The sequence below is a fragment of the Suillus discolor genome, assembly GCF_016758755.1.
Source record: "Suillus discolor strain FC423 chromosome Unknown F5147scaffold_60, whole genome shotgun sequence".
Classification (NCBI taxonomy): domain Eukaryota; kingdom Fungi; phylum Basidiomycota; class Agaricomycetes; order Boletales; family Suillaceae; genus Suillus; species Suillus discolor.
This window is the reverse complement of record NW_024541307.1, coordinates 90,018-107,286: the sequence shown is the minus strand read 5'-3', so window position 1 is coordinate 107,286 and position 17,269 is coordinate 90,018. Positions and strand designations below refer to the sequence as shown.

The 17,269-nt window shown below is 47.1% G+C and overlaps 4 protein-coding genes across 4 annotated transcripts; 1 reads left to right on the top strand and 3 right to left on the bottom strand.

The window, feature by feature from the left end:
* The first annotated feature begins 9 nt into the window (after positions 1-9).
* F5147DRAFT_713405 (uncharacterized protein) lies at positions 10-3,455 on the top strand. Its single transcript, XM_041438405.1, has 14 exons — positions 10-173; positions 226-378; positions 426-572; positions 630-771; positions 826-1,008; positions 1,060-1,178; positions 1,233-1,342; positions 1,395-1,630; positions 1,692-1,892; positions 1,939-2,266; positions 2,318-2,403; positions 2,458-2,718; positions 2,768-2,898; positions 2,947-3,455. Exons 1-14 carry the CDS (start codon positions 63-65, stop codon positions 3,292-3,294), a joined length of 2,556 nt encoding a protein of 851 aa, XP_041288958.1. The 5' UTR covers positions 10-62; the 3' UTR covers positions 3,295-3,455.
* A 442-nt stretch (positions 3,456-3,897) lies between these two features.
* F5147DRAFT_713399 (uncharacterized protein) lies at positions 3,898-5,468 on the bottom strand. Its single transcript, XM_041438404.1, has 11 exons — positions 5,157-5,468; positions 5,070-5,098; positions 4,987-5,020; positions 4,898-4,930; positions 4,770-4,846; positions 4,654-4,708; positions 4,537-4,605; positions 4,381-4,491; positions 4,291-4,331; positions 4,214-4,239; positions 3,898-4,165 (listed from the first exon to the last, which is right to left on the bottom strand). The coding sequence occupies exons 1-11, from the start codon at positions 5,167-5,169 to the stop codon at positions 3,955-3,957; spliced, it is 699 nt and encodes a 232-aa protein (XP_041288957.1). The 5' UTR covers positions 5,170-5,468; the 3' UTR covers positions 3,898-3,954.
* Positions 5,469-6,780: 1,312 nt separating this feature from the next.
* Positions 6,781-10,094, bottom strand: F5147DRAFT_655991 (uncharacterized protein; the record flags this gene model as incomplete). The annotated part of the gene is made up of 16 exons (XM_041434041.1): positions 6,781-7,293; positions 7,562-7,581; positions 7,797-7,828; positions 7,913-7,953; positions 8,041-8,125; positions 8,242-8,317; positions 8,521-8,537; positions 8,586-8,673; positions 8,876-8,982; positions 9,027-9,137; positions 9,213-9,295; positions 9,351-9,491; positions 9,525-9,568; positions 9,717-9,808; positions 9,853-9,980; positions 10,032-10,094. 16 exons carry the CDS (start codon positions 10,092-10,094, stop codon positions 6,781-6,783), a joined length of 1,641 nt encoding a protein of 546 aa, XP_041288956.1.
* A 650-nt stretch (positions 10,095-10,744) lies between these two features.
* On the bottom strand, positions 10,745-11,448 carry F5147DRAFT_713379 (uncharacterized protein). Its single transcript, XM_041438403.1, has 3 exons — positions 11,391-11,448; positions 10,965-11,324; positions 10,745-10,887 (listed from the first exon to the last, which is right to left on the bottom strand). The coding sequence occupies exons 2-3, from the start codon at positions 11,207-11,209 to the stop codon at positions 10,824-10,826; spliced, it is 309 nt and encodes a 102-aa protein (XP_041288955.1). The 5' UTR covers positions 11,210-11,324; positions 11,391-11,448; the 3' UTR covers positions 10,745-10,823.
* Between the last annotated feature and the right edge of the window lie 5,821 nt (positions 11,449-17,269).

Genomic DNA, 17,269 nt, shown 5'->3' with positions numbered 1-17,269 from the left:
GCTCCTCTTGCCTGAACGTCAGAACTTTCAATTCGACCACAACGAGTACGGACATTTCCACTATGTCGATGTCTGCAACTTGTCCTCATGTTCACGAAATATCTGGCTTGAGAGAACCAAAACTAAGCCAGTCAATCCATAGGGAAGAATGCACGCAATGTTTTGATAGTCAGGTAGGTCGATTAAGGAGGTTGATCCACAATTCCGGAGTTCACGCCCGTGCAGGATGGCCCTAAGGGCATCGACGTTTGCTTGGTGTGCTTCAATGGATCATGTCTTGACTCGGATCGTCACCATACGCGTAACCATGCCCTCCGATCAGGACACTCATTCACTCTGAATGTCAAGCGCACCCCAAAGAAGAAGATTTCGAATCGCGTGAGTGGCGACGCATTTATGTGGAACGTACACTAGAACCATGCTAGGCTGATGGAGAGGAGCCACCGGCTAAAATGAAGAAGCTCGCCATTAATGAAGAACGCGAAGAAGACAAATACGAGCATGCCACTGTATTCAAGTGTTGGAAGTGTGATATGCAAGACGGGAAGGAAGTAGCGATTGATGTTGCAAACGCAAGTGTACTCATCTGCTACTTGTCTGATCTTGCATCATTGATATTGGCGCCACAGACAAAGCGTCTAACTGATGGTATCATGCTATCGCTCTCATCGGCTCGTCAATCGGAAGTCAAAGCTTGGGAAGAGGAGATTACGGCTTGCGAGCACACACTTTGCTTGGAGCAGCTCCAGAGTGGATCGATACCACAAGAAGGTAATATCCAACCTCCTGATCAAGAATGCATCTTCATTCTAATATCAGGTCTAGCGCATTGCGCCTCTTGTGAACTTACGTCAAATCTCTGGCTTTGCCTTACTTGTGGTGCTCTTGGATGCGGTCGTGCTCAATTTGGTGGCACTGGCGGCAACGGCCACGCGCTAGCACATTTTAACGCGACCCAGCATCCCGTATGCGTAAAACTTGGAACCATTACACCTGAGGGCGGTGCTGGTCAGTCGTCATTTCTCGCTCTTTTAATATGTATCTGACCCAATTTCCAAGATGTATACTGCTACGCATGTAATGACGCCCGTGTTGACCCAGAGCTTGTAAACCACCTCAGTGGCTTTGGTATTAATGTCGCGGCACAGAAGAAGACCGAGAAGAGCATGACTGAGCTTGTGCGTTATTGGAGAAAAATAATGCTATCCTCTCAAATCTGACCCTCAAACTAGCAAATCGAGCAAAACCTCCTTTTTGACTTCTCCCTTACGGCCGAGGACGGTTCGGCACTTCAACCGATCTTTGGTGCTGGTGCTACAGGTCTTAGCAACCTTGGAAATAGGCATGTTTTCCATCTTTTTAGCAACGACTTTTACGACGATAGCTCCTCACAGTTGCTATATGGCCTCCGTTATTCAGACACTGTTCTCACTCCCTCTTTTTCAAATTCGTTATTATGGTAAAGGGCCTTCGGGCACAGATTCCCCTTATGTCTCTCCGACAGCAGCTGCTCACTGGGAGAATTGCACTCAAGCCCTCCCTGCGGATTGCCTGGAATGTCAGATGTACAAGCTCGCTGATGGTTTACTCAGCGGACGATATTCTAAGCCTCACTCAGATCATGAACAAGGTAGTTGAAAGACAATCCACCATATTATGATCTGTGTATGACATCTGACGTACGCCCGCAGCCCCGACTGACGCTCTCGCACACCCAACACCTGAACATACTCCTTGGCAGGCGGGCCTGAAGCCAGCAGGATTCAAGGCTCTCGTTGGTAAAGGCCACGCCGAGTTTGCTACCATGCGCCAGCAGGATGCGGAAGAATTCTTTAGTCACCTGTTGACAGTACTTAGACGATTCAACCACTCAAATACTCGTGGCGTATCAGGTACCAAAAGGCTGTCTCAAGTATCACTCGCGCTGAGTTTGCATAGGTCAATTTGAACCGACCGAATCGTTTGCCTTTGGCCTCGAGCAACGTCTCCAGTGCCAGTCCTGTCACAGGTTCAGATATCGCGTAGACACGATGGATGTCCTTAGTCTTGGTGTACCCGCTCACGAACTCGCTGATGGTGAAGCGGATACGGGAGCGGGAGAACAAGAAGCGGGAACTATCGGCGCACCAGACGAGAGTGGTCCTGGAAAGAAGCGGTACCGCTCTGTTTCTTTGGAACAGTGCTTGAACCTATTGCTCGGACTGAGTGGACAAGAGGCTCTGGAGTACCAGTGTGAAGGAGGCTGCGGAAAAGTGAATGCCGTCAGGTATGCGTATGCCGTTCGGTCTACCCAAAGGTTGACTAATGCTGGACTTAGGCAGATGCAGTTTGCCACTTTCCCTGACATTTTGGTGCTGCATGCAAAGAAGTTCCAGCTTGTGAATTGGGTCCCGACGAAGCTAGGTGAGCTTTTGCAACCTCGATGTCTGATATCATTCTAACATCCCCGAATCGTAGATATACCTGTGATCCTTCCAGAGAATGATGAACTTCATCTTGATAACTACCTCGGGCATGGACTTCAGTCTGGCGAAGTGGAGTTACCAGATAGTTCTAACACTTCAGGTCCTTCGCAGCCTGAAGTTGACGTCGAAGCACTGTCTCAGCTTGAGGCTATGGGCTTCCCGACTGTCAGTTGTCAGAACGCTCTGATTGCAACTGGCAACGCTGGGGCTGAAGTCGCAATGGAGTGGTTAATCATGCACATGGAGGACCCAGGTGTGCCGAAATGAATCCACTCGAAATTTTAGTTGACGAGATTTTTCAGACATCAACGTACCCATCCAAACAGCAGGATCAGGAAGTGGTAATGCACCAGAACCACCCGCAGAGCAGGTAGCGATGCTTGCTGACATGGGCTTCACAAATGCGCAAGCAAAGAAGGCGTTGAGGGAGACCGTGAGTTTGTTCTGGTTTGTTTTGACTCTTATTCTGACAACGTTGTAGGATGGAAATGTAGAACGTGCCGTTGAATGGCTATTTAACCATCCCGATGACAATGGCGAAGACAACTCGCCCGCTACCTCATCATCAGAAACCAAAAAAGCACCACCTGGTTCATCGCGCTTGCCTGCTCGATACAGGCTGAAAGCCTTCATATCACATAAAGGTCCCAGCGTTCATTCCGGCCATTATGTCGCACACATCCGTATGCCGAGAAGCGATGCGATGGATGTAGATGGTGCTGTCAGCGATTGGGTGCTTTTCAACGACGAGAAGGTTGTGCGAGCGGATGAAACGAGCGTTAGGGATCTGAAGAAATTGGCGTACATGTATGTTTTCGAGAGGGAGTGAAAGAAGAAACCGTGGAAGAATGTTAAGTTGTCCAAGAGACCAAGGACTCAGATGTATTTCTAGTTTACACGCCCTGCATTGGAATGTAGAGTTAACGTCGATCATGATCAACCAATTTCTTCATCTCGCTAGGTTAGATCTCGGACAATCCATCTAACAATGTGCCTGGTTCGCTCAATTCGCTATCGACTGAACCGCGTATATGCAGTCTCTTGCCGTCGAGTTATAAAGCCACACAACGACTTGCATTCGCAACGTCGACCTTTCCGGTCATGAAAATTCTTAGATCGCCTTCGAGGCGTCCTTGCTGCTCAGATCAAGTCGGTACTTGCAGCGCTAGCTATTTCAGAAAAAAAATACTTACAAGGAGATCTACTTTGAAAACTGCGTTGATTGTTCGTAGCCTAGAGCAATCGAACTATTGATGTAATCTTAGCAGCGACTTCGAGGGCTGGAAACACTGCACTGTCGTGTATGTCAGGGGTGAAAAAATACCTCGACACACTATGTTAATATACAACACAATATGAGTGGTATAACTCTGAATGAATGGACGTACCCTCTAGAAGACCGAGGGAAAGCAACGATGAACGTCAAAGTATCAAGTGAGCGTAACGGGATAGATACTATACACGAACAATGGTACGCAGTACGCTATATCTAACAAGGGGGAGCTACAACCATAATCAAACCTGACGAGTATGCAGTATCAACAACCTCCAGCTCTAGATGATCCACTGTAGATGGGATTCCGACTGGTTGAGCAAAAACCATCCCCAAGCTGATTGCAACGTCATCCTGCGATTTGCTTGTTTCTCGTAGATTGAACAGTATGCGTGAAGAAATCACGCTATACACAACTGCCTGCGGGCTCCTCTGACTCAGCTTTGAATATAGAGTATACCATGATATTATTTACCTATAGAAAAGAAAAGTGTATGGTTGCTAGACAATCTGATCAGAGGCTCATCTTATTACCAGAAGAAAGTTGCTCACGGGAAGCACAGCAATGCCGATGCAATTCACCATCGAGGCCACTGAAAAAAAATTAAGGCATTGTTCTTGACAAGAATCTACAAGACTCACGAGCAATGCATAGCACATAAATCACACCATCCCGATATACATTAGCAACAAACGGTGTAGCATCCTGTTGGTAAAATTTGAAGCGTTTGTGCAGTATAAAGGACATCAATACTGGCAGAAGTTAGCCACTGGACAAATCATGGAAATGTTACGTACAAAGCTGATAGACCATGCACAATCCATAAACGATACTCACGTATTGTTCCCCCTCAAACACACCCGCATCTGTAATACGGGGTGAGCAGAAGACATTTGAAGGGGGGAGATACAAACCTGCAGGTTTACTCGTCACGACGTATATAATTGTTAGCGCAACGGCTACCATGGCCTAGAATGAAGTGCAATATTTGAGCAACAAAAAGGTAGCTAAGAGGAAAGATCAGGGTTACGGTACTGAGCAATGTTATGGCGATTAAGGTCCTGACTCCCCATTGACAGAACGCTTGTGCCCTAGCCACGAGCAAAACTAAAAAGGAGTCACTAGGAGGAAGAGATTTGACTTTGAGTTGATTCTGACCGTCAGCAGCAGCAGCATCAAAGATGCTCAGGGCTAGCGAAATTATTGAGAATCCAAAACGGTTGAAGTGGGATTATTGTATACGCAACTGCCATTTATAGCAATGTACATCCCGGGATTTGGCTAGAATATCATATCAGGGATATAAACTCAGTCAAGAATTTAGACGCACAATTTCTCCGCGAGGTGACTCGAGGAGATCTATTCGAGGGTCTCATCAGTGAGGAGCGAGAACAGACAAATTGTCCCGGGCACTTACAATATAGGTACATAACAAAAGTTGTAATCGGTAAATAGCGAGAGATCACAAAGGCTATCCTCACGATCCCCCATTTTCTCCCCCACGTCCAACGAACCTGGTATAAAGTCAATTTTGCACATAGCCATCAAAACATACTGACCTCCGAGTCGAAAGTAAGACAATAGTCAAAAAGCTAGGGGGAAATGGTCATGACGTTGTTTGTCATATTCGTTCCTCCTTACCAAAGCTGCTATGGATGCAGCTGTCCGAGGAATTCAGTCGTGCAGAATGAAATAAGAATACGAGTGTAGTCGAACTACCTTCAACATACTGACTTCGAGTGAGCAAATGAAGCACAAAGCCGACAGGTCACTGTCACACTGTGCGAGTGCAGAGGACGTACTGCAAAAGTAGTTTCACGTCCCATGAGAACTGCGTAGTCATCCATCCTGAGTTATGAACTTGAATTTGAAGGAACGACTCTCAGGTTCTACCGCGTGGGGAGACCAGAGTGATCGTGACAGTGGGGATTTAGCAGCGTGCGTTCGGCGATTTTTTTCTTCCGTTCATTTTATTAGCATGTTGATCGATCTGATTCATGTCCGGTGAGTTTAAAATTCATGGAAAGAGGTTAGTCGCGTCAACGTTATAATTGTTAACGTTGGCTTCTTTGTAACGTTGACTTGTCATGTTAACGTCAGCTCTCTCTGTCAACTTTCAATTCGCGATGATATGAATCAGAAAGATCCACATGTGAATAAAGTGAACGGGCTTACCGGGCAATCCGGGGGTTCCAACTTTCCAAAGGATAACAAGAAGACTGCAGTAACAACTTGTCACGTGAATAGAGGGCAAAGGGAGTTTGAAACAATCGGGATCATGTGTCGTACTATGATCCGACTCGAGCGATACAGGTCCAATGAGATCGACACAGCATATTATTTCTTCCGGGGAACGGATGATGTGGAGCAGTCTCTTGCCGTCACTTATAGCAGTGCTTCCGTATCTCCACATAACTTGTTGCAGAAGAGTCCCACACGGTCTACTAACTGAAACCCCCGCGTGCCTCCTCGGGGCTGACCTTGTCAGCTGCCGGTTATGCAAAAAAAAAATCGTTGCAGCACCACAACCCCGGCTACGCCCGGCGTTCCTCAAGAGGCTGTTGCGCCATGCAGGCGTCTACAATCATATTTTCTGGTGCTCCCATCACATCCAAAGCTCATCTACAACAATTATTGACCAGGTGGCACGTTCACAATATCATACATGTAAGTTGTATTTAGACATCGGTAAAATATGCAGCGTGTCATCGACACAACTGCATTCTTCTCGACTCAAATTTCTGCATAGAAATGAGGGTGTTCTATAGATGGGACTGGCCTTCTATCCTCCAGACTCAAGACCCCTGTGAAGGGTCGATATCTTCCATTGTTTGAGGCAAGTCCGTTCAGGCTAGGGCTCGGTGAATAATTCATGGCCGATTTCTAACATTTGTTAGTAACATCGGGCGCTCCAGGGCCATAGTTAACACAGGTTAATAACAATTCCTAACATTTGTGTTACTAACGTGTTAGAAATACATTATTAACATTGTTAACAACAAAAACGCAGTTAACAATTGTTAAAAAGGTCGTCTGTGAGTCTAATAATTCCAATCTGCATCTCCGTCGTCGGTCACCATCGTGGCAGCCTGCGGAGACAACACGAATGATAGGTCCACAGTGGAAACTACGGAAACTGGGTCAGTAGAGACCATATCCTTCAATGCCTTCGAGTTGATATCAATGTCAGGATGAATCTCGAAGGCAACAGCTTGAGCAGGCTGGCGTCCGTCTATCTCCGATTCCAACAGCTCGTCCTCAGCTCCATCTTCATCATCCGAATCTGCTATTCCGTCAATGTCTGTGACTGACACATCATCTGCGCTGCCAGTTTGGACAGCCTGAAGCACGCTCTCTTCGATGTTCCGGAACTTGACGACTGGACGGTAGTTTGACAGCACATAATCCTTATTCTGATGTTTTCCGTACGTTGGTGAGAAGAATATTAAGCTTGTCGAGAGTGTTGACATACTCCTCCGTTGTGGGTGACTCGGACATATTTTCAGATAAGAAAAAAGCTGGGCAAATATTGTGATTAAACGCTTGACTGTTACCTGTAACAATTGTGACATTTGTCACTCAGAGTGTTTCTAAACGAGATTTAAATACTAGATTATACATGACTAGTAGTCGACTGATGCAGCTGGAGGCTCTTGTATTGAACATATGATTGTTAACAATTATTAACAGGCTAAAAGTGCGTCTGACTTTCCTCGGTGTTATTAACCGGTTAATAACTAATGTTAATAACCGATGTTAGTAACATCTGTATTTCTCACCGAGCCCTAGTTCAGGCAAACAACACGGAGGTTGTATACATACTGCATTTTTCACTGCCGCGGCTTCATATGAGACATCATAAACGGCTAAGTTCTTTTACTGGCTCAAAGGGATTCGCTTGAATGTTCGGTCTGCATATTCAAGATCGCGTTCCATGCTTCCACAAGATCTAATCATGCATGAAGACTCCATCAAACTTGTGAGCGCTGGTACATCGAAAACTCTAAGTTTTGCATCATAGAGATAAGATAGACAAATTTAGGATACACCAATATACGTTGAAGCCGAAATATGAATCCTTTCATAAAACTACATAAGGACGACATAGTCATTGGGGTGATTCGAAACAAATACTCTCTTAGGCTTCAGCCGTGGATTGGAACCTGAACGCACAGTAAACCGCGGTACACGCATCTCAGACAAAGAATTTTACCCTGAAAAGGTGAAGTCACTCGTCAGCGGAGGCACTTTAGTCGACGGGGCACTGTTGCTATTCCCAACGAATAAGACTGGTGACACACAAATGAAGAAGAAAAAAAGAAAGACCTTTCGAAAGTGGTCGAAGGACAGAGGAGCGCAAGGACCACTTGGCTAGATGCAATCGTACTGCAAATCAAAGTAGGTCATGCATCCAAACAGGAAGTCGTAGCGAGAGTTCTGACCAGATGCATGCCGCTTTCAAAAGGTCAGTTACATAACTCAGTCAAATCATGGGCACATACCAGGCATTGAGAAAATAGAATCCATGATAGCTGACGATACAGAGTGAGTATGCGTTTGCAATGCAGCGAAACAGTCCTACGATTCAGGTTCAGAAGATTCAGGGTCTACAAAGTTTGGTCTGCAACAACCCTGTAGAGCAACAAGGTGTAAGGCTGAGTATGAGTTCGGCAGGGAACTGCGAACAAAATGAGATAGAAATGAGACGTGTCAGCGAATAACACGAAGATAGTGAAAACAAGGCTAGAGGAGAGATCTTTCGGAGGCGTCTTCGAACGTACTTGGAGCGGGGAATTCACTGTCGGATTTCACTGTAGGTATGAGTGTACATGAGTAGTATATATACGTTTTCGAGTACTTGACTAGGCCGGAACAAGAATAGGGAGCATATGGCGAGTTGAGAGATATCGGTGAAGAAACGGGAATCGTGAAGTCTGAGCACAAGGTAAGATAACGAAAGAGTAAGAGAAATGAAAGGAAAGGAATGTATCCACGTAAACTCGGATGCGAAAAGTGCAACTTTTCGCATCAGTGAGTCACGTGGATGACGTCGACCGCGTGGTTCGAGCGTCTTCTTTTTAGAAGCATGGTCGGCGCGTAGAGAATGGGAATCCTTACAAAGGTCCAGGAACACACCAGTAGGGTAAGGTTTGCTGCCAAATTGAGGATGAAATATATCACCCCTTGTTTCAGGAGCATCTTCCACAGCGTAGAAAATGATGGCGTCCTCAAAAGTCCAATGACTGTAAAGATCAAAAGTGCTAAATCATACAACATGCCTACGCACGAGGTACTGATTAACATGTATCCATCGATCACAAATGCGACATGCGTACCATATATGATCACCGCACTAGTATATGCAGGTTTGACAAAGCTGATCATGCACATCCCGCTTCTGGCGGATGCACGAGTGGTTACAAGGACTAGAAAATGGTTGGACAAGTAACAATAGAGGACAGCAAATACGCACAAAGAGTGAGCATTGTCCAATGACCCAGTGAGAAGAGGACTAGCAAGAGGCGCAGCAGGTAACTGGTTTTCCAGATAAGCCACCTACATATATATACCATTAGATCGAGCATGATGTGAGAGATGATTAAAGGTTTACGTTCTGATCATCAGATTTGTTGTGGAGCAACCGATGGCGACGTTTGTCGCAGACTAGGTAATATGGTGGTAAACCAGCAACCTCGCAGTTCCCGTGCTCACTATGGTGATTAAATTCATGCGTAAAATCGAGGTGAGCCCCCTGGAGGGAGATTAAAATTTATAAAACGCTCACTTTGACAATCAACGATTGTGTGAAAGGGACTGAATTGTACTGCACTGACGAAGGTCGTTAGTACGTTTGTCACTTTTTGTATGTCGGCTCACAGCCGAACTGTCGCAATCAAGAAGCTAAATCTAGCGACAATGTACGAGAGCTAGGCATGCGTAAGTGGCAAGCGTCCACCACATCTTCGAGAATGCGCACCAAAGGCCATCGAAATGGAAGCTGCCTCTGAAGTAGTGCTATCTCCACATGTGAAGAGCGTATATATTCCCAGCTGCAGACACAGAAGCGGACTAATTGGTAACATATTTAAGGCATTACAACGTGCAGCACTCACCCGTATAAGCCAAGGATAGCATACAACAACTGTGCTGAAAGTGTCCCTAATTTTGCTTCGAGGTCAGGATCGTTCCAGTTCACCATAGCGAGAATTGGGTAGAATGGGGTCGTGGCGGGAATGGCACCCTACTGATTAGTAAATTTTCGGCTTATCAGGACTCAATGTAGAATATGTACATACACACAAGTCTCCCACATCAACGTTTTCAACCCTGTGGAGCCTCTGCGGTAGCCAATCATATCATACAAGCACTCAAAATACCCATGTCTTCACATTTGCGACCCTTGACCTTAACCTTGACCTTGGCGCCACTAGACCACCACAATAGATGCGCGTCAGTTGAAGGTCGAAGATGGATGACACAGTCACACCTGGGATTGCCTCCGTAAGTGCCAGAGTTCGTGCATTTATAGAAGGAGCGTCTGCAACTAGCAGAGCATCTTGGTGGCTTAAACGTCAAAGGCAGGGTCAATGCAAAAAAATGGTCACGAGTTTGTTTAATTGTCAGGCACGTAAGAAAGACCTTTCCTTGCTTAAATCTATTTTCAATCATGTGAGTTGGGATGGTATGGCATTTACGCAGCTACGTCATGACATTGACTTGACATTTTACCCAGGGTATTACAAGGCCGGGATTGGCACGCCCCAACGACTCACTCACTTAAATTGACAACAATTGAGCAATAACACACATAGGTTGAGAATTCTCACTTACCTGATGCCGTGGGCAACCTATTCAAGCTCTTATGCCTTATATTAAGGCTATGGGCCTCCAAAGTTGTGGCCTGAATACGGACTACTTGGTCCTTGCACCGCGCCGGACCGTGACTCCGAGTAACAGCCGTTGAACATCTTGTGGCAAAATCAGAGAATGAATATTCCAGATAGTCGGTCACGGTTATTGTCCTAGTATGCTTCAGTGCAACATCAGTGTAGCGTTTGCCTTAGTTTCGCGACAGCACGGTATATTACTGCAGAGCTGTTCGCAGAAAAGGATACCGAATATTGTGATCCTGCATGATCAACAAAGCACTTGCTCATTGAAATGTGAATCAATACTTCCCCAGTTGAACTGGAAAATATTCAGGATGAAATACAACCACACCCACGTGTAAATGATCATGGGAACCTCAAGCAATAAGCTGAAGTGGATGGACACAGGGAGGCAGAGGTGCGCAGGCATCAGTAACATCATCGTGGCCGGCGCAATGTTGACTGGCGACCGCGCAACAGTGTTTGTGAATTCTAGAACCGAATGTTTTGCGAATTGCTGATGGCTGCCTTTGTGATTCCACGATGACCATGTGGCCGCTAGCAGCAAAAATTCCATGGCGAGTTCACTTCCAATGAACATCCAGCTGCGTCGAAGTTGGGTTGGTGACCGTTGGTCAAAATTTAGCTCACAAGAGTCACAACGCGGCGCGGGTACAGCCTGTCGGGAATCGGCAGTTTTTCTCACGGTGCGCCACCTATTGATGAGGATTAATATTGCGAGAGCATATCTTATGATGAGCTACATCTCTAAATTCACTCACACCTGGCCCGCGTTTGGTGATGATCAATCTCTTGGGAGGTGATGTGATGATAAATGCTCTCCCGGAACAGGTGTGAGACAGCGGAAAGGATCCATGCATACAGCTACAGTACCTCTAGTGTTCTGATGTCCATCAAGTAGCTAATAGAAGCCATGTCTTTAACTTGTGCGATGATGTCACGATCGGATGCGATCCTCTTGAATTCTCCATCGCGCTGCCGCGCCAGCAAAAATGCACTAAACGGCTGTCCAAGGTTGGCAATCAACCGCAATGCTCGCGAGTCAGAATCCGAGTAAATCGGCTCAGTTTGTGCAGCGAGTGAACCGTGCAACAAAAATTCGGACGCGGACCAATTTGCCACGCTCTGCGTATCGTCTGCAGTGTCATGCAGCCCGAGGAGATGGTGACTCCATGGACGAACGAACAAGATCGTCTGCCAGACGGGTGGCGGCCTTGCCGGCGAGAACGGAGTGAACCTGTCTTCCGTGGTAATATCCAGGTTACGAAGCCCGTCTGACTTGAGTTCATACGTATATGTATCTTGGTCATGACCTGGCCTCCGTCTGGCTTCTGTGACTGGAAATACGATGCAAGGCAGATGCAACCGGCGATGCGCGAAACGGGGAGCGCTCAGGGAGTCAAGTTCCTGATATAATTTCGAAGCTGACTGTATGTCCACAACACCTCGCAGTGAGGAGACCGATGTATGAATCTCTTCTTCGGTTAGAGATGGGAGTTTGCATGATGGAACTTCGTATGAAGTGATGTCGGCTGGTAGACAGCTGTTGAAGTCTGATGACTTTCCGACCCAGTCCAGGGCAGTAATATCGCCAGACTGAGCTATGATTTCCTGCAGAAGCCGCCCGAGCGCGTTCTGCTTCTTCTCGGTATAATCAACATGCAGGCGGACGCCAAAGACGCCGAATAACGAGTATGCAACGTCTTCTTGCAACGTGGTAGTACGTGTCGATGCCCACTGAAGTTTCTCTCGGGCATCTCTCATCCCGGGACGGAAGGCCACGACGGTTCGTCGATCTATGCCCGTCGCATCCTCCAACTCCTGCATAATCGCTATGGAATTCTTGTGGTTGGGAGTGCGATCGTCAAGATAAAGAGTCCAATCCTTCTGATAGAACAGAATGACTCTGGGAGCGAGGAATTCTTGGACCGTCCACCCGCGGGTGTTCCAAGCGCTCTTTCTCAGCGCACCAAACTTTGACAAAGGAGGAACATCCGAGAGGTATACGACCGTGAGCGCGGAGTGGTGATACCAGGAGAACATGGATTTGATCGATGCTTGGAGCTCAAAATCGATGCTCTTGTCAATACAGCACGTGTCGCTCCATGCCCAGCGATACCCCAAATCACGAGCAGCTTTGCAGAAGGACTGCAACTTCTTGATGCCGCCCACTGGATGCAACTCATAGATTTCCCTGCCCTGGATATCTTGTAGCAGCGGCTCCTTGCCTTCCCACCTGTGCGATAGCATGACATATTGGAAGTATGACATCACCACTTCTTCAACACGCTTCATTTGGATATCTGAACGCACGATTGTTGATGATACAAGCTCCTTATACTGTATGCTCGTTTTGAAGGTGCATATTTGCGTCTCTCGATCACATAAGAGGCCGGTGGTGGTGTCGAGTACACGCAGCGGAGAATTGTCGAGTTGAGCATCGATGACTTTTTGAATGGCACGGTCCACTTTGGATGGACTTAGATACTGCGGACGCAACTCTGCAGAAACAGCTAAAGCATGTTAACCCATGAGTTATTTGAGGCTTACTTCGTATCTCAATGTCAGGAGCATCGTCTAATTTTGAGAGCATGATTTCAAATGCCTGTATTGCCTCATCGTAGCGTTGTGCACCATGAAGCGCTGCGTGCTTCAAACTGTATCCAAGATAAGATAAAGAGTCGAGTTCGGTGACCTATGTGTCACCGCGATAAGTAGGAGTTAAAAACCACTAAATGCCATCGCACCTTCTGCGCATCGAGAAGTGCTTCCGTCCATAGCATTTTTCCCAACCTTGCCTTGCTGCGCTTTGCAAAGACAGCACCAGATCCAGAATTCAAGTCGATGGCTGCCGAGTAAAAATCAATAGCCCTGTCATAGTCGCTTGTGGCGATGGTAGTATCTCCGTTGGTAATAAAGAGAGAGCTGCATTCTTGCTTGAAAGCTGAGGAAAACGCAGGTGAGGATTGATGACCTCAGGTGACACCACTGAAGACTTGCCGTTGGACCATTCAACGCAACTGGCCTTTGTTGTTTCATCTATATGGTCCATCATGTATCGGTATGATTCAACGGCATCTTGAAGTTTGCCTGCCTGAAGGAGTGCATGACAGTGTTCCTGGTGTGCAGTGAGCCACAATGATTTGAGATCCCAGCCGAAGAGCTGAACAAGGGATTCAGTTATGAAAAGGATTTCGGATGCGTATTCACGTACCACCACCAAGTCCTCGTACATAAAATGAATGGGTGAACTCGACGAGAGAGCCCTCGAGTTGAGAACTGCGGTAAAATGATCAGCGGCTTCTCCGTGACGTGCACCATTCAAGGCCTTGATTCCGAGTTGAACACGCAGATATGCCTGATGTGCGAGTTGCAAAGATTAGTGTTGATGACCAAGTGTGGATTATACTCACTTGCACGACACAACACCCGAGAGTATCGGCATTCGGACAGCCGGTAAAGAGTTCTTTGAGGAGTAGATCTGCCTCATGATATTGATTCGCATTGAAGAGGGCGATGACCTGAAATCCGCGATGAAGCAGAGAGTGCGTGAGGTAAATGTAACATACTTTGATCAAGAGTAGGAAATGGAGGATTTGTGAGTCTTGGTACGTGTACATTGATGCAACATCGAATGCTGCCCTCGCTTCCGAGACGCAGCCTTGTCCACAGAGGGCGATACCCTTGGATATGTAGCCTGTCAATGAGGGCTGAATGCTGATGGACTATGTCACCATTAAGTTAGCCTTTCGTGAGTGGGGCCACGTTCAGTGCTTATAACGCACCTCCATAGCATCCTGAAGGGCGCGGTCCCAGTTGTGTTGTCGAGCCATCACGAATGAACGATTGGCATAGGAAGTATGGTTGTTGGCATTGGTGTTAATATCTTGCGTAAGTAGTTCTTCAGCGGTAGATAAGTCTCCATTTATGAATGCATCGCGGGCTGTCGTGATGACTAGGATCTGCACGAAACATGCTCGAATTGTGGTATATGAGTTAAGGACGGAAACATGCCTTCGGATGAATACCCTGAGGTACTGCCCACTCCGAGATCATCTTATCGTCACCTCCGCTGAGGATGTGCTTGCCATTCACGGAGAAAGTGATGCAGAACGAACTATACGAGTGCTTGAATATGGAAATGGTTTTTTGGTCTGAGAGCGACCAGAGGCGGACATCATTGTCATGAGATGCGGATGCGACGAGTGTGCCAGCGGGATGAACGGCAATGACATTGATATGCTTAGAGTGGCCCGTCCAAGGATCACCGACCTGCTGCCAGGTTGTTGTATCCCATTCACGTATGGTAGGATTAGAACCACTGCCACCTGTGAGAAGGCGAGTGCCATCGGGCGTCCATGCGAGTGAGAAGTTGAATTTGTGAGCCTTGAAGGATGCAACGTGTTCCCTCGTGCCTGGATTATAAATTTGAATATTGTGGTCTGTTGCGATGGCAAGAAGTTCTCCAGAGTGCGAATATCGTACGCATTTGACAGAACTACCGCAGTCAATTAATATTGTCGGGCCTCCTTGTTCCTCCCAGGATTTGGTGTTCCACAGTTTTGTCATTCTGTCGTCATATGCACTAGTGGCCAGCACTGTGCCATCAGGAGAAAATTCCAGCGAGGAGATACAATCGGAGTGGGCTTTGATTTTGGTGAGCGATTGGCCAGTTTCTCCATACCAGACGATGACCTCTCCCTTGAGATCACCGCTTGCTATCAATTGCCCATCTCGTGATAACACCAATCCCACCACCTCAATGGTATGCCCCTCCATCCTCTTCAACACAACACCTGTCTCCAAGTCCCACAGACGAAGCGTCTTGTCGTACGATCCCGTAACCATCCATCGTTTATCGGGGAAAACTGCAACTGCCGTTACGCGTCCTTCATGACTTTCGAACTCTCGCAGTGGTGTAGTGACTGGAATGAGCTCTGACATTTTACTGGAGCCTGGAGCTCGATGGCGTTGGGCGCGGTCGAAGTGGATTCTTGGGGGATTGTGGGTGTCTTTCTGCAGATTTGCGTATATTGTGCGTTTTATGCGTTAACCTGTCTCATTCTAATAGACGCACAGGACATAAGGCCGCCGTTCACCTTCACGCCCCCATCACCGTTACGGCAAGAATCCACCCTATTATCATACCCGCCGACTGCATCCGACTCTTATCCCCACAGCTGCCAGAATATATCTCATCGCATCCAATCGAGCAGTCGGTGCTTTCTGCAGCCGAAATTCTCCCTTCTAAGATGGCAAACTCGTGATCAACTCTGTCAGAGGAGTGCTTTGCTTCCAGCGTTCTCTCGCTTCGGGGTAGAATATCAAAACATCCATTTTCCTGCTTGACTGAAAAGGTACTGTGTGAAACTTTAATGACCATCGGAAAGGCGCGAGCGCCATCGCGAAGGGGCTGTAAGCTGTAAGTCCAATACAGACAGATGAATGAGCAAAATACGAAGGCCAAGAGAAGTCAGGTACATCATCGACAAAGAGATATGCGCAGATTTTCATTCATCGCCAATGATATGTATATCGATGGTTGTTCACGTATCCAATGGATAGATTCCGTCTTCAGCAGCTTATGTAAGCACAAGTGTTGGCGATGAATTTGTCATATCGCCAAAAATCATTTTATCTTTCTGAAGACAACCGACGCAGTGAAATGAAGCAGAAATCGCCGAACCGTAGAGAACACTATGAACGCACAGCGGCGTAATGGTACCCCAATGCCTGTAGATAGTTATTAGCTACAGTATTTCTACCGTACCGATGACCATCTTATCAACCGATGCAATGTCTTTAACTTGTGCAATGATATTAAAGTCCGACGCGATCCTCTTGTATTCCCCGATACGCTGCTGCGCTACCAAAAATGCATCGAAAGGCTGTCCGAGGCGAACCATTAACCGCAATGCTCGTGAGTCAGGCTCCTCTTCAACAGGCAAATTGTCGGATATCTTGTCAGAGTCGTCCAGAGACTCCGACTCGGTCCCATTTCCTATGCTCTCTATATCGTCTGCGAAGTCAGGCTGCTCTGTAAAGTCAGGCACCCCGAGGAGATGCCGATCCCATGGACGCACAAGTAAGAACGTCTGCTGAATCGGCCTTGCCCGCGAGAACTGAACTAGGGTCTCTTCAGTGGTGATAAGCAGGTCGCGAAGCCCGTCTGCCTTGATTCTATACATGATGAGAGTCTCCTGGGCTGGATCGCGCCTCCGTCTAACTTCCGTGACACGGAATGAAATGCAAGGCAGATGAAGCCTGCAGTTTGCAAAGCGAGGAGCTCTAAGCTGTTCAAGCTGGTCATAAAATTTTGATGCGAGACCTGCAGAGACGGTTTGTCGCAGCGAAGAGACTTGCGTGTGAATATGATATTCAGACAAACGTGAAAGGGTGCGCGGAGGAGTGCTGTAAGAGGTAATATGAGCTGGAAGACAGCTATTGAACTCGGAAGGTTGTCCAATCCAGTCGAGGACAGTGATGTCGCCTGACCGAGCCACGATCTCCTGCAGGAGCCGACCGAGCGCGTTCTGCTTCTTCTCGCCATAAATGACAGGTAGGGTGATGCCGAAGATACCAAATAATGCGTACGCAACGTCTTCCTGCAAAGTGGTGAGGCGCTTCGATGCCCATTGCA

Excerpts from the sequence above, each read along its gene's own strand:
- F5147DRAFT_713405 (XM_041438405.1), top strand. The coding sequence starts at position 63 with ATGTCGATGTCTGCAACTTGTCCTCATGTTCACGAAATATCTGGCTTG. Across the intron at positions 573-629 it reads TAGCGATTGATGTTGCAAAC|ACAAAGCGTCTAACTGATGG; the intron begins GCAAGTGTACTC and ends TTGGCGCCACAG. Across the intron at positions 1,343-1,394 it reads CTTAGCAACCTTGGAAATAG|TTGCTATATGGCCTCCGTTA; the intron begins GCATGTTTTCCA and ends AGCTCCTCACAG.
- F5147DRAFT_713399 (XM_041438404.1), bottom strand. Across the intron at positions 4,931-4,986 it reads GTACATTGCTATAAATGGCA|CCCTGAGCATCTTTGATGCT; the intron begins GTTGCGTATACA and ends TAATTTCGCTAG. Across the intron at positions 4,606-4,653 it reads CGTGACGAGTAAACCTGCAG|ATGCGGGTGTGTTTGAGGGG; the intron begins GTTTGTATCTCC and ends CCCGTATTACAG.
- F5147DRAFT_713379 (XM_041438403.1), bottom strand. The coding sequence starts at position 11,209 with ATGTTCATTGGAAGTGAACTCGCCATGGAATTTTTGCTGCTAGCGGCC. Across the intron at positions 10,888-10,964 it reads GTTCCCATGATCATTTACAC|TGCTTTGTTGATCATGCAGG; the intron begins GTGGGTGTGGTT and ends TCAATGAGCAAG.